Raw genomic sequence first — 16,146 nt, forward strand, 5'->3', positions numbered from 1 at the left:
AGCCTGAAGGATTGTATTGTTGGTGATCTTGCCTGACAGCTCCTGGATGGTACATTGGATACATCACTGGCTGGGAGGAACTATGTTTGTTGGAGCTGGGTAGAAAGCCTCATTTGAACTAGGCTCATGCTGTTTTTGTTATCTTTCCTGCAAGGGCCCTTTGCAGACAGGATGACAAAGAACACTTCGCATGTTTTTAATAAACCATTAAGGGGGGATTGTCACGGCACAGCTGGTTTGTAGCTGGGCAGATAAATCTGGAAATACCAGAAATCCAATTTGGCTAGCCTAGTTACTTATAGAAAAGAAGTAAACCCTGGGTGAGCAATGATAGGATGGCTTTGAATTCAAACAGGGGACCCCAGCCAATCCCATTCAACCCTGAATGCACACATATCATTGGCCAGGGAGCTGGGCAGTGCTGAGACCCCAACCAATCAGGTTGTTCAGGTGCAGGAATTTTGAACCGCCTATAAAAGGGGATGGCCATAATAAATTTTTTGCTGTTTGTCACATAATCTTTGGTGAGTCCTGTCATGCCTCTCTCCAGCCTACAACTGTAACATAATAGCTTGACAAAGACAGAAGTGGATAAGGGAGAAGGTCTGCTAGAAGGCTCCATCTTCTCCCATAGCTTTACATATGGGAAGTGATCACAGTAGCAAGCCTCAGTTCAAGAAGTGTTTGGACAACACTGGCAGGCAAGGGGTGTGACTTCTGGGGTGCTCTGCACAGAGCCAGGAGCTGGACTTGATGATCCTGATGGGTCCCTTTCAACTGCAAGTTGATGCAAGTGCTACATCCTTCACACATGCCCAGTGGCTGGCTCTCCTCCTCAAGCTGGTATTTCCCAGCACACAGAGGAGGAAATGGTTGGTTTTGAGACTGCAGCATGTATTTGGAAGCTTCATCTAACAGTCCTGTGAAATTGGTTTGTGCTCACCTGCCCACGCATCCAGTGCAGAGAGACAGTGGGTATCTACTGCTAGAAGCAGTAGCAGCCTCCAGCACTGCCCATGGCCTCAGCTCCTGGACTGCCCAGGGATGGGGAGGGAAACCTCCCTGTTGCATACCTTTCCCAGAACCATGGAATTAAGGAACAATGTGGAATTATGGGGGCTTTTTGGAAGCACCAAGAAACACAGTAAAAATTAAGTTTGCTTAGTGGTTTTTCAGCATCATCAGCAAAATAAGTAGTTAGCATTTGACTCCAAGACTTCAGAACCTTATCCATGTTTGAGCTGGGAAGTGGGGGCAATTTTCAGATCCCAGCTCAAGCCTGCAGTACTGGCAGGGAAAAATCCTACTCTGAGATGTAAATGGAGTAAATTTGGTACTGGAGCCACTGGCTAAGCATGTAAGTTATCCTCTCAAAAGCTATTCCTATAGTTGGCATGATCACAGCCACACTTTAATGCAAGTATACTGAAAAAAATAGTGGGGCACTGACTGAAGATCTTGTGTTTCCCTCATTGAGGAAATTGCAAACTTTCATTTCTTTAACCATTTGCAGGAGGAGATACTTTCTCTAGAAAAGCCAATATAAGAGGGCTGAAAGGTCAGATGGGATAATATGTAATCCAATGTGATAAGGGCTGTTTACAGAATTATTAATCAAACACAAAAGGGAACAGATAGTAACATTTTTTATTAAATATTACAGTGGATCAAAAAGTACAAAATATCTTTTGCCTGCTATGTGATTGGGAAACTATTGGCACATAATACAGTATCAAAAGCATTAATAAGTACAATTTGGAAAACATACAAAAATTGAGTGTTTATAGTTGGCTCAGCTTTATTTCTGGTAGTGTTTAAACTAATGCAAAGGTTACTCAATAACCTTTTAAATGGGAAACTATATAATATTACTGGGCCATTTTTATATATACAAATCATCACCTTACAGAGCATATAGGCTACATAACTTGAATCACAAAAAGTATACAATATTTACAACGAAAGAAAGTTAAAAAAGTATAAACAGCTAGTAGATTATGCTGCCATTATTAGAACATATTTTAAACTGCGGGGTTGGGGGAAGAGGGGAGAAAAATATCAACCACACATACAGCAAACAGTGCTCATGGCAGTGCTGCCAATGCCACCCGCCTCACACCAGTGCAGGAAGTCCCACTTGCTCATCAAAATCAGCATGATCACAAAACTGGACCAGATATGACCTCACTGATCACCGCAAAGGAAGTGAGAAGGTGGTGAGAACAAGGGACCTCCATGGTGGTCTCTGGAGGCGGCAGTCTGTCTCCCCAAATGGGGCAGCGCTGCTGGCACAGCACTTGTGCCCTGCTTGAACTCCAGCTGTTTGTTGCCAAGCCAACTTCTCTGCTGATGGGACAAACTACTTCCCAGGCATGAACCCACTGGGCAAGCTCTTCACACCAGGCCAGCTCACAGCCACAACAGACCTGCCAGAAACTGCTCGCCTGCTCTCACCCTGCCTGGCCAGGGGCACACAGGGAATCAGGCCCTACTTCTCATGTGCTTCATGAAGCCTGGCTCAGAATGCGGCCAGAAGCTACCTATGAGCCATTTGCTGCTGGGCCTCTTCCTTTGGATCTCACAACCTTTAGCATCCCTAATGCATCCTGGACATAGTGCGTTTGAATTGCAACATTTCTTGGAACTGGCTCCCAGTAAATAGATTTATGACTCTATTGCCAATTAGATCCTGCAGTTTCCTTTACAAATCTACCAATAACAATGGTCTGATTGCACAAAGAAAGACTTGTGCAATTTCATTCAATAATAAGGCCCCTTGAACTCAAACAATGCAAACAAAGCCCCATTTAAGACATTGAGGAAAAAATACTTTTCAGCCAATGAAGAATTCAATAGTCTGTTGAAATTTTTCCAAGATTTCTGTTAAAAGAATTCTTAAACAAATAATGCATCACTTTGGTTGGGGGTTTATGCCCCCATTTCTTTTCCTTAGCCCTGATGTTTTGCCCAGTATGAGCTTCCTCAGCTACCAGTGGCAGTCTCATGGGGCAAGAGAGGAGCCTTCTTCCCCTCTCCCTGTCCCCCAGCCCTGTGCTGCCTCAGCATGGCTCCAAAAAGCTTACCAACAAACTCCAACAGGATGTAACCAAAAGGGATGTTGGACACTTTGTGTAAACAAATGCACAACTCCAGAACACACAACTTAACTAAAACAAGAAGCATTTGCTTTGCAAACACACAACAAGCTTCTGTTCGTGTTTGCTGTAGATTTTTATATTCTCTACCCCCTCTTCCCCCGCCCTCCTCCCTCCCATCCCCAAACCCCTGATTCTTATGTGATTCAAATCTAGTGCAACTTTACTAGAGATGTCCTCCACACTGTGGCCTCTGCCTGGATGAGCCTGCGGTTCTGTTTCCTGTATGTGGAGCAGCAGGATACTCTGCACTGGTACATCTATGTTCCAAGTTCTACTAGTCTGTTTATCAATCAATTAAATATACTTTTACCACAGGAATATAAAATATTTAATTGAAGAAGCTGGATTTTTAACAGTAGACGAGTATATTATTCTGGTTTCCACCTTTGGATATTAAGTATGATACATTATATATTGTATTTGGCTTTGTATCATGGGAAAATTTAATGACATGCCTAGCATGCAAAGTATTTCTTAGTAGTTTGTTTTTTCTTTTTGTATCAAGTACACTGTCTTTGAACAGTAACTGAGATGGTTTGAACCACAACCAATTTTCACACTGTATAAAGCCTCCAAGTGACACTTTATCAATGCCTGTGGTCAGCTGTGTAGTGGTGACGTCCTGCAAAGTGAATATACATCCACAGGGAAGCTCTTTCATCAGGAAAATCCAGCCTCTCCATGCCTGGGCTTTCCTCTTGCAAAAGGATGTGCAGGGAGAGACTGAGATCTCTGTGGGAGTGTGGCAGGACCATCCTGACCACAGCACAGACCTCCCTTACCCATTGTGAGGCACAGAAACAACCTGTAAGCCTCTGATTCAAATCCACACTGGCTCCTTTCAGAACTACTGAAATTCTCAACATTCTCAGAAACTTCAAATCTGTTTTCTGCACTCCTTTGTCATTCAGCAGTTTGAGCCTGGCAGGTTTTGCTTTCTAGACCATTTCTCTTGTAGGCAGGAGGGTTTCACAGCCTAGGTAAGATCAAGTACAATGCTTGACAAATTCACAGACCACGATACAGGAACACAAAGCTCAGTGGGAGGGGAGAAGCAGCAGAGGAGCCATTGCAACAACAGGAGGAAGGTGAGAGGTGCTCTGCACCTCCCAGGGGTGGGCTGTGGGGAAAGGAACCTTGTTTGCATCCTTGCACCATAACATCACCTACAGTATGTTTATAACCATTAAGATTAATCTGAACCAGTTGCCTCAGTTTGTAAACAGTAAACGTTATGACAAAAACAAAACAAAAATGCTGCTCAAAAGTACAAAGAAACTGGAAAATTACAAACATAATAAAAAAAATTAGGACAGCCACAGCCTTTAAAAAAGTTGCAGATAAAATGATACTGTTTAATTTAAAAAAAACAAACAAACCCAAAACAAAAAAAAAACAAACATAAAGAGCACAGAATATACTGGACAAACGAAACTATATAAATTATTGTGATCAAATGTGACACTGGTAGTTTATGAAGTGGATATGTACAGTCAAATTAAACAGTGTTTACCATTCTGTTCTAGTAGTGTTAAAATGAAAAAATCTATTGCCGTTTTACTATACATTGCATTGATTGAATCTTTAAAAGTCAGGAAAAGTTACCCAAAAAAGTACATCCACTGATTGTACAGACTCTCGGCCTACTTCTTTCCAGGTTCACTTGAAGTCCTTGACTCATTTGCACCAATGCACAGCCTCCGGTCCTTGGCTCATTGAAAGGCAAATGCAGCCCTCACTGGGGTTTCAGTGAGCTCAGGACTGGGCCGGTGTTTCCATGGCTCTCTTTGAACATCTGCTCTTACCATGTTCAAGTCCTTTCAGAAAACACATATGCAAAATCCCAAAAATTATTTTTGTTCTGTTTCTCTCTTTTTTTTTTTTTTTTTTTTTTTTGTCTTCTGTTTGTTGGTTTTTTTTTGCAAGCGCCGGGAAAGGGGGTGAAGGGGCTGATGTGGGCACCAGAATTAAAGAAGCAGTCCTGTCTCCATCAAACTCCAAGGCAGGATATGACTGCATCCTGGTTGACAAAAATACAGATGGCTAAATCTGTGAGACATTGTCACAGGGGGAGGAATGTCGCTAACTGAACTTTTCTCCTCAGACCTTTTTTTGTGAGAGAGGACATTTACAGTTTTGTGCTGGGATGTACAGAGGATAGTTGGGAAGGTGGAAATGCAGCTTGAGGGTTTATAGCAGCTAAAGGATAAATGCTATTATGCAAAAGGTCACCATAGGAACTTCCTACAGGTGTTGCTGCAGCTAAGTGTCTGTACAGTTGCTGGGAGTTTGCAGGGGATGTGAGGAATTGTCTCTGCACCATGAAGGAGTGAAGAGCCAAAGGCTGCATTAGTGGGGATAGCATGGTCTGATTTTTCAAGTACTGCAGGGGATGAGAATAACCAGGTGGGAGGCGATTGTTCAGCCCTGTGCACAGGCTTCCTGGATACAAGCCTGGGAAGATGGGGGCTGATAGGGGAAATTTGTGGCTTTCCAGCATGCTGCCAGAATGGAGGCCATGCACTGACTTGCTACTTTCCCCCTCTTGGTCGGGAACCTTGTCTTTCGCTGGGGTCTCCTTTGGTAAGTGAATAGGAGAGACAGCTCGGATTTTTTTTTCAGAAATCACTTTGTCCAAATCCTCCAGGCTCCGCTTCAGAGGCCGGGCAGCCCCCATGTTTTGAGGGCTCGTTCTGCGGCTGATGATAGGATGCACCATCCCCTCCATCTTTCTCAGGTTCTCCAGCCTTTGGGTCTGCTGCTTCCCAGACCTATGGAGCAACTCATTGTGTTTTTTTGGGGCTGTCAATGCTATAGGGAACACGCGGCAAGCTTTGGGATTACAGTCTAGGCTCACTGCCTGGCTACTTCCAGCCTGGAATGGGGAGATCCCTTTGCATTCTTGCTGGGCTGTGGATGAGTGAGGGAGAATGGAGCCTGGAACCTTAGCAGGCTGTTTGTGTATGCTCTTTGGAAGACTCAAATCTGTTGGCTGATCATCTGAAGAAGCATCCACTGTTGCCTTTTTTTCTTGCTGATGCAAAGATGGGTGATAATTTAAATTTAGTTTTTCTTGGTGTTTGTGTTGAGTAAAAGTAGAAATATTTTCAGACTCTCTGAACATGTCCCGGGGGAGGTACTTTGATGTCTGTTCATTATTAAGGTGGTGTTCTGTGTGCCTGTAAAGGCTGTGCAGATGAGGTGATGAATAGAAATCTGCCAATAAACTGGGCACATGGGAGTGCTGCAGTGCCCTTTTCTCACTTATTTTATCTTTGCAGTCCTGGATATCCAACTTCGGCAGGTATGACTCAGCAAGAGAACTGAGGTGATGTTTTGAAAAATCACAGCGCTGAGGATCTGGTTTACTTAGCATGTCATGTTTAAAAACATCATTAATTGACTTCCTTTCTTCCTTGGTTTTAAAACTCTGTACATGTTGTATGACTGAGGGCCTATTAATTGCTACAGGATCAGAATTATGGGCATGGGGACCTTGAGATACTCCTGAGGACAATTCATCTCTGCTGTTGAGTTTCTTTTTGCTGATCAAAGGTGGAGGAGAACCATAAGGATAGTTACAAGAGAGTGTGGCCCCACTGACCTGAGACAGCAGCTTCTTCTTTGCCAGGGGTGACATGATGCCTGGATTACCTTTTGAGTACAGTAGCGGTGTGTAACTGAAGGAGGAGTCATCGTTCATGGACCCAGGCAGCTCCTTTTCCTTAAACATGTCGAAGTTCTGCACCACCAGGACTTTGGGCGTTTGTTTTAGTGCATTGTGGATATCTTCGTTTCCCAGCTGGTCTACTTTCACCGTGCAGTTTGCGATGTAATCGGCCATCCCTGGCAGTTTCTCATCTTCCATGTCGCTCTGAGTGGGCAGATGGACTGGGAAAGCTGTAAAGGGCATTTCTGGAGGTTCACTTTCTAGGCTGTCAGTAAAAGCTTTGTGTAGTCTTTGTTCAGGCTTTGTGTCTTCCAGGGCATCTGCTGGGGGGTGTAATCGTTTTCCAACAGTGGCATCCAGCACAGTGTCTTCTTCTGCAGGCATGGATATATTCGAGAAAGAGGATGAGTGCTGAACCTCCTTCTTGGCTTTCTCACTGTTGGTGCTGTTCTCTGTCATGTCTATCTTCTCTGGAGGCAGTGTCTGAGCTGTCTCCGGTAAAAGAGATGGAGGGACTTGCACAGGTTGTTTCATCTCTCCAACTGTAGGGTATTCAGGGAAGTTCTTCTGGTCTGCTGATTCTTGATCCTTCTCTTGTTCTGATGAAACCTAATAAAATAATTCAACAGAAAATAGTAGGAATACAGTATGTTCTGGCAGCCTGTTTGTAAGGTTATGCATAGTAAGTACACTGTTGCCTACTTCTAGAGAAGGACTTGCCAACCACCCTGTTGGCATGTGAAGGCTCTAACATCAGGTACTGGACTCAAAAAGAAGTTTCTCCTGGAAATATTAAAAAAGACACTATTCCTGTCAGAGTCACAGTAAGGCATTTCAAAACAGCAGCTGTTTGTAACCTGATGAGAGGCACTGGTGGCTTTATCAGATAGCTAATTGCTGAGGTTATATACTCTTTTAAAATTAATTAGGCAAATGCAGAAGAGCAGATTTCATAACACAAACAGTAAGGCTACAGAAATTTCTCTTGCTAGCCAACTTCACCTAAAAAAACCACATGATTCCTATGCTTTTCCTTCCCTAAAGTTTCATCCAGCTATCTTAAAATTCAGTGATCACACAGGATATCATTCACACCCAGTTCTGCATTAAAGTGTGAAAATGATAGAAATGGCATACTAGAAATCCCTATTGTAGGCAGCAAATCACTGCCACAACTTAACTAGGACACACATTTTTTTATTTAATGGATTAAAATGAAGTTGTCTACATTCAGCAAGTGTGTGTGCCTGCTATTACAAACACAGCTTTTATACGTTCTTGTCAATAGGACCGTGGCTTGCTCTGCTCCCCCATTAATACAGCGTGTGTGCACAATTCACACTATTCATCCCATTATGTAGCAGCTGAACTGTGACCTGCAGAGGTCACCAGAGCGTCCCATCTGTGATCCAGCTGACTGACAGCCCTTTTCAAAACTGCTGTCACTCTCCTCTGACATGTTGTGGTAGAAGACAGTCATAAAACAGCAGCATTGTGCGACTCTTTTATTATTATTGTTTTCTTTCTTCCTTCATTGTAAAGATAAGACGCACTGAGAAAGTTACCATCTAAATGCTGCTTTATGGTCTGTCAGGAGCAGGGAACAGGAGACGGTCCTAACGAATCTAACCTTCTCAGAGCTTTATTTCTTCTGCTTTTAAATATTCCTGTCTGTTTGGTTGGCCTATTAGTTACAGTGTCTGTTAGTCATCCCAACTTCTTTTTAAACTCATAGCTGACTTTTGCAGCCAAATACCATCATTAGGTCCTTTACAAAGTACCACCGCTAGTCTCTTGAGCATATAAAATTACAGGCAAATACCAGACAGATGAGCAAAGCAAGGAGAAAAAAAAGAGAATCATACTTAATAACTGTACATTCTTCTCTTTGGATCTGTTAAGCAGTACTTTGATTGAAGTTTCAGCTATTGTGAGGAAATGTGCAGTCTAAGGCTAATAGCATTTTGTCTGGTATCTTGTTACACTGACAATATCATTGTGATGGCAGGAAAACAGGGAAGAGCACAAAGGCAAATGCAATCCTAATAAATTGAAGTTATGTTCTCTCCCTGCATACTTCCAGTGGTGCATGAGTTGAACATGCAATTGAGACAACCACACGTTTCTAACTGGATTATGCTTTTCCAGCTCACAGCTTCCAGACCACATGCAGAAATGGCTTAAGTGGTGGCTTGGCTGGGGTCATGCCTACACATTTATGTGGTGACTATAGACCTCTCCCTCAGAGCAATACCCCATCACTGCTGTGCCTGGATGAGGGCCCAGGAATGGGACTCCACTGCCAAGACATGTCTGCAGTGCAAGAGACAAGCAACCTTCTGTTTGGCTGCAGCCGACCTGGATTATGCTCCACCCAAAGGAGCTGAACGTCTCCTGCCTGCTACCCCCATTAAGTGCCACATCCTGGGCATGGAGCCCTCCATATGGCAAGGCACAGATGAGTTTGGGAGCCCTAAACCCATCCAGGGGTGAAGCATCCACCCTGCAGCCCTTACACTGCTTGGGCTTTGTGTGATCACTGGCCTGTATGGTAACTGACATGGAGGTCAAGGTCCGTAATAGCCCACCACGATTGAATAGGGGAAGTACACACCTTCCACCCCAGTCAGGGAGGAAACATTAATTTTGCTATAAAAAAGGTAGCATTTTACAATAGGGAACTGCCATAATTGTAGATTTTTATTGTCTCATCTAGGCTCCCTAAATTTCCGATAAACACATCTTAGGAACTCTTCCTGCAAACCACACAAAAATAACTTCAGTTTAAACAGCAGGAAGTTTGAGATAGGGAACAACAAAACCAAGGAATTTCAAAGTGAAAGCTGTTGCTCTGTTGCTCACTTGTTATGTTTGGCTTAGCAGCAGTGGTACAGATAGTGTGTAATGTGTCTTCCTGATCCAAGATCCTCAATAAATAATTGGGGATGAAGGAATGACAAGGGAAGGGAGCACAAGCTTTCACTTCACTTCTCCTTGCTTTGGGCAAGTTGTCTTGCAACCTTCCAGTGACTAAAGCATGTTTGTGTGCACTCTCCTCTTGATGTGTTTCTTTTTTTTTTTTTAATTTTACCTAAACAGGGCTCCCTCTACTTTAAAATTACAATGCAAGAAAAAAAAAGAAAAACTCTTTCTGGGGATTGCTCTTAAATTAGATATTAACAGTACTGGCATTTAAAACACAAATTCTTCTTTGGATGGGAGATTAAATTGTCCTCGTAAGCACAACTTAAAGAGGTAGTGGGACATGAAACTCCAAATTTTATGTTCTCAAAACTGGGTACATGGAGTCTCAGAGGTATCTATGTTTACAGGTCCTGCATTGTTTTTTTAAAACAATGAGGAGGAGGAGGATTGTTGATAGCTGACTCAATAAAATTTCCAAACAAGTTTAGAAACAGGACTTCTGTACCTGCCAGACGCAACGAAGTCAAAGGAGCAGCCATAGTCTGCTGGGCATTTCATGTGTTTCAGCATTCTTTAAATACTTTCACTGCAGCACCTTGAAGGCTGCTGTGATCTGACAGACTGAGACAGGAAAAACAACATGCTTTGCAAGGGTTGTGTGTGAGGAGCTTCACCACCTCCTTCACATGTGGTGCAAGCAGGGAACAGGAGAGAGTGGGCAGATGTGCAAAGGAAGGTGCTTAAATAACACTGCAGCAAAAGTCCCATTGACTTTTTGTCACTTAACAACACTTGAAATTTACCCTTATTTGCAGACAAATAGGAGTCCTATCATCAATCCTACCCTGTGCTGTGATCATAAAATCTCTTCCACAGGGCTGTCCTATGCCTGCAAGTAATGTGGCTCTATGTGGAAACTGGAACCTGCCCATGTGAAGCATAATAGGAACCTATTATGTCTAAATAGGAACCTCAGCTGAAAACCATCTGCTGTTTGGGAGAGGGAAGCTGATCTCAGGGCTTAGAAGGTGGTTCCCTCAAAATGTGACCTTTTAGTTCAAAAAGAAACTTAGTATAATGTAATTAAAATCCTAGGGAGCAGTATGTTTTCTCACAGTCGTGCATACATCTGTGAGCACAGAAGGGCTGATCCAGAGACTACCATTATAAAAATCATCTGTGTCCAACAGTTACCACAGTATTATCAACAATATTAGAGGTTCCTGCACACTATACTTAGATTAGGAAATAACTGTGGTAGTTGTGTGGTTTCCCTTTGGCACCTGCTGATTTGTTAATGGTAATCACTGTGTAATACAATGAGCAGAACTGGTACTGGTAGATCCAGAGCTTGGTCCTCTGCCATCCTCACTGTGCAATATGGAGCAAACAGGCTGCCATTCTCAGCCCAGCAAAATCCCAGCACAGACAGTGTCACAACAGCTGAATTTCCATTGCTGAGCAAACTAAAAGGCCAACTGGTTGGAATTCTCCAGTTTAAATTATATATTTTATCACTGGATTTGATGTGACTAAAGCTGTGCATTTTTAATTGAAAAACTGAAAAGCAGGGAAACAACAGACCTCAGATGCATCTTGGGGTTTCTGTGAATTATCTTTTTCCTTCTTGCTCTTTTGGTTTTCATTTTTGATGCGTTTTGCTCCAGACACTTTTGTTTTTGCTTCACCCTCCTGGGAACTGTTATCCTGTTTTCGAGGTTTCACTGGAGGCAGTGGCTTATCTTCCTCTCCTTTAATAAATCTTTCATATGGCAGGATTAATCTAGGGGATTAAGGAACAAATAATTGATCAGGCTTTGCTGTTCTAGCAAAGAAAAAAATGTATCTACTATGAGCAGTTTACTTAATAAATCCATTTTCTTCCATGCCATAAAAGCAACAGTTTAAACTCTATGTCTGTAAATACAAGTATATGAAATCAATTTCTTTGGCAAGATTATCATGTGGAATAAATTCAGTGGAGTTAGAGTTGGTGTGGATTAGTTGTCAGTAACTTCACAGTGGCTTGTGTGGCTACACCAATTTGTACACCAGATGAGAGTATCAGCCATTATGTTTTAGACTGATTTTTTTTTAAAAAAATCCACCATTTATTTTTATATTCCCTCCCCAACTTTAACAGCATGCAGCAAGCCCCAGGAAAACACCTACAAAGCCACAGCCAACTTGGTAACAGCTACACGATTTCCAGGCTGCTGGTTCCCTTGATTGCAAGGGTGAGCCCCAGGAATGTGGCAGGGGCCAGGAGAGCTGGGCTGCAGAAATCCTACGGGGTGGGCAGAGCACCTGCCCTGCTGTCACCAGCAGCAGCTCAGTGTCATCTGTGCAAGGCACCCATGTAACAACAGTCAGCACACTACCTTCGCCAGGGAGCCTTTTTTAAGGAAGAAGGAGAGAGGATAAGAGTTAAATGTGAAGGAATTCTTCACTGTAGAGCTGTCTGCCACAAAGTGCATGAAATTGCCTTAAAAACACGAGGCAAAACCACAAACAAAAAATATCCTCCCCTGAAAGTATCAAAAACACTGAGTTTTAATCTCTGTTTTCTCTTTGCAACTCTTGATCTGAAAGGAAAAATAACTGATATAATTAAAAGGGATGGATTGCATTACAATCTCAGTTTCAATTCCAGTGATTAAAGTTTTTATAATGCATTTTAGTATGATTAATGACTCACTGTGGGATTAATATAAGAATCAGACTTTAAAAATATGAGCATTATTACAGAAAATGTATTTTGTTAAAAAAAGAGAAGCTGATTCTATGAAGAAAATGTACTTTGCTTATAAACAACATAAATCTACCCAAATACTAGGAATCCTTGCTTATCTTTAATCTAAGACTCCAAGGCAGAAACCTCTTTGGTTCAGATATTCGTTTGTTATCCCAGAATCAGTTTCTAAGCATGCAATTTTGATTTACATACTTAGATGTTCAAACACAGCTTGCGCTTAAGAGAACAGACTTAGATTGCTCATGATCATAATATTTTATATTTTAATAAAATCCAACATAAATTGTGTTAAAATATAAACCTAATTTATGCTATATTAGAAACAAAATTCATTAACTGAGCATGCTCTGACATGGTATGTGCAAAAAGGCGTGAATAATACTTTCTGGCCCTGAATTTGGCAGGGCTCCAGTAATGAAGCTAAGCAGAACCCACAGGGAATATTCATCTTCAGATCCCATTACAAACTGAGTTTAAACATGTTACAGCTGCTAAAACTGGAAACTGCTCCCCCTATGCAAACTTAGCAAAATAATACATAGTTGCCAAATACCTGCTTCCCACTGTAATATTACAGGTAATGTTTATATAATAAAAAGCATAACTAAGCAAAAGAAGAAAAAAAGAATCCTGTTCATACTTGAGGCTGCTACATTTCATTTGCAAAGCACAAGTATCAGAGAAAACACCAAATTCCTCCCCATGCTGCACAAAGCACTTTGGACTTCACTTAGAAGCAAGGTTGGGTTTCACATAGGGCAGCGCCAAGGCTGCTCTGCCATGTGTTAAGTATTTAAAGTCGCCTTTAATAAAAACACATTTTATTACAGTAATTGCTAGCACTGCAAGGGGAGTGTTTGACTTTGTTTAGTTTCCATGGGAACGCATCGCCCATTCAAAATCTACATATTCCATCCCTAAAGGTTTCACATGCTGTCCAGTGCCTCATGGGAGACAGAGATGCTCCCAGCCCCAGGAATGAGCCTTTTTCCCTGGAATATTTTAAGTGATTAACCCAGTGGCTACGGCTGGGCCAGGAGCAAGGCCCAGGCCAATGTGATTAATCACCGTTCCCATGCTCTCTGCTGAGCCATGTAGGGTAACACAGTACCCAAACTCCTCCTCTCCAGCCTCTGCCTACCTCACCAGAACTCATTAGCTTGGGTGCTAATTAGTAACTGTGGCTTAAATTCCCTTTTCTGATCTTAAGGGTTCATGTGGGAGTAACAAGGTTTTTGTTTTAGTTATTTTTCACTGAGCTCAGCAGTTGGCAGGCCAACAACAGTAAAAATACATTTCACATAGCCGGTCAGTGGCCTGGAGCCAGGGGCAGGAAATCTGGAATTTAATGTTTTTGTGTATCAGGGAGGTGGCATGACTAAGGTAAAACTGAGTCAGTACACAAGGATAGCTTGCTCTAGGATTTTCCCCTCCTCATTTCAAAGGAGGGCTGACTGAGGTGGCTTTTGGGGGTGGCTGGCAAGGAGCCGGGCAGGAACACAGGCTACAAGACCCCAGGGAGCAGCACTGAGCTGAGCAACACCAGCAATTGCCTCTTCACGTAGAGATTTCCGTTGGTTGCAATTTTCACTGAATGTTTTTTCAGTTATCCTGTCATGGTACAACACAATTACCCACAGGATATGATCTTATCATTTGATTATTAGAAGCTTTTATAGCGCAGGAGTAATAAAGCTAATACAGCTCTCTCAACATGTAAGCAGCTGGCTCACATGCCATGAAAGCAGCAGCTTAGCCAGTTTAAGGTCAATATTGCCCAACACTGGAAGAATGCTATCTGCTGTTAGCCAAATAGTTTAGCAGAATGTGACATGTCTGAAACCAGCACAAGATATTTTTTTTGTCAAATATTTGCAGTGCAGGTAAGATTAAATCAATCTTTGCGCAAGGAGAGGTAAAGACAATGTCCAAAAAACTGGATCCAGATACCTCAAATGTATCATATGCTGGAAACAACAATCATGTTTTCGCAGCCACTTTGAACTGTGGCTGTACTTCCCAACAGGGGGGAAGAATAAAAGTATTCACAAAAAAGCAAAAGAGGGGGAATATTTTGTGGTCTAAAGAATATTTACTTGTAAAGCCTGTGAGGAGACCAAATAAAAGGGTCTTTATCATGATCAAGATTCCAATATTAAGATTAATAAAATGTATTATTTATAAGTCAATTAACATAAATAGAATATGTAAGCACTATTGTATTAAAAAAAAAAATCTTTCCATAGGCAGCAGATTTTTAGCAGCATGAGGTATTTTTTTTCCCTGGAATAATACAAGAATAACATTTTCCAGCCAAGAACAGAAACAGTAGGGGACTTTTTGCTATCACAGGACTTCTTATTAAATTCAGTCACTGTGAAAAGCCAGTCTTTTTCCTTTTTTTCTTTTTATTTTTTTTAAATAAAGACAACTTAAAATCAATGCAAGTTAGATTAACAAATCAACTTAACAAAATTAGTACTACACTAATCCTGATTTATTATAATAGGCAATATTAAGTTTAATCACGTATTTTTGCTACTCAAAAAAAGATTTTCCTTTAATAAGTCCTGAATTAAATAATGGTGCAGTGTACCGAGTTTTTAGATCTGCATCATCTGATATTATGAAAAATTCAATGTACTTCTCTGCAGCAGATGTCAGAGGTCAGTAAATCTATTACAGTAATGTAAGTAAGCTGGCTTTCTGCCAACCTTTTTTTAAAAATCACTGAAGCAGATAATTTTATATTTACAAAATATTCAAAAATTCTCCAGGGACTGAATCTCTTTCCCAACAAAAAGCAGAAACTTCACATTAGAGAAATGTATTTCACAGTATATCAAACACGTCTTCATCACTAGCATTTAAAAAAAAATAAAGCCCTTAATATTTATTAGTCAACATTTTTTTCCCCAGCTACAGAACTAACAATGCAAGTTCTCATCTGAGCCAGTAACCAATAACATATATTGATTATGCAGAATGAATGACTTCTTTGGCCTGACTCTGCTTCACAGGACACATAAGAGCAAATCTATTTATAGGCATGATTAAAAAAACAGTTACAACAATGCAAAGGATCTGACCAGCCCAGAAAGAGGAAGAAAATTAACTGTTAAAGTTGCCAGTTTCCTCTTTAATTCTCCCTACTGTGTATGGATATGATGGGGGTCTGGGTTTGGAGAGGAACCATACGCCCAGGACACACAGGTTGATGGAGGTAGGGAGGCAACTCAGCACAACTCCTACAATATTTTTTTGTATCACTGTTTCAGTGTTTATTTTTGTTTTCCTTCTGGCAGAATAAAATATTTCAGCATGTCTCCCATTGACATCATTTTATTTTCTCTAGGGATCCAAGCCAAACACAAAATAGGATCCACTGGAGCCTCTCAGCCCCAAGAATAATCTTGGAAGGCCTTAAAATCCCAAAGTCCACTCCTTGGGAGATGTTGCCCCATTTGCATGCTTGGCTAGGTTAAGGAGGTTAATTGCAACAGAAATGGAAAATGATTTAAATTTGCTTCACTAAATGAATACAGCAACTAGTTAACCCATGGAACTCACTGCCAATGGATATCTTGGGGCCAAGGGATTAGTGAGATTATGCAAGGATTAGATGCTAATGTAAAACA

At 41.5% G+C, this 16,146-nt stretch overlaps 1 protein-coding gene across 7 annotated transcripts in view; it reads right to left on the bottom strand.

Annotated features, from left to right (window-relative positions):
- Positions 1-1,628: 1,628 nt before the first annotated feature.
- ARID5B (AT-rich interaction domain 5B) overlaps positions 1,629-16,146 on the bottom strand; it is a 119,667-nt gene continuing 105,149 nt past the window's right edge. For all 7 annotated transcript variants that reach the window (XM_005520426.3, XM_014250420.2, XM_088059801.1 and 4 more), the window contains 2 exons: positions 11,338-11,536; positions 1,629-7,437 (listed from right to left, as the gene is read on the bottom strand). In XM_005520426.3, coding sequence (XP_005520483.1) covers positions 5,287-7,437; positions 11,338-11,536 — 2,350 coding nt within the window. In that variant the 3' untranslated portion in view covers positions 1,629-5,286. The remainder of the gene's footprint in view (positions 7,438-11,337; positions 11,537-16,146) is intronic.

The sequence above is a fragment of the Pseudopodoces humilis genome, chromosome 9 (genome assembly GCF_049639895.1).
Source record: "Pseudopodoces humilis isolate 2021_Gansu_Grassland_sample_001 chromosome 9, ASM4963989v1, whole genome shotgun sequence".
Taxonomy (NCBI): domain Eukaryota; kingdom Metazoa; phylum Chordata; class Aves; order Passeriformes; family Paridae; genus Pseudopodoces; species Pseudopodoces humilis.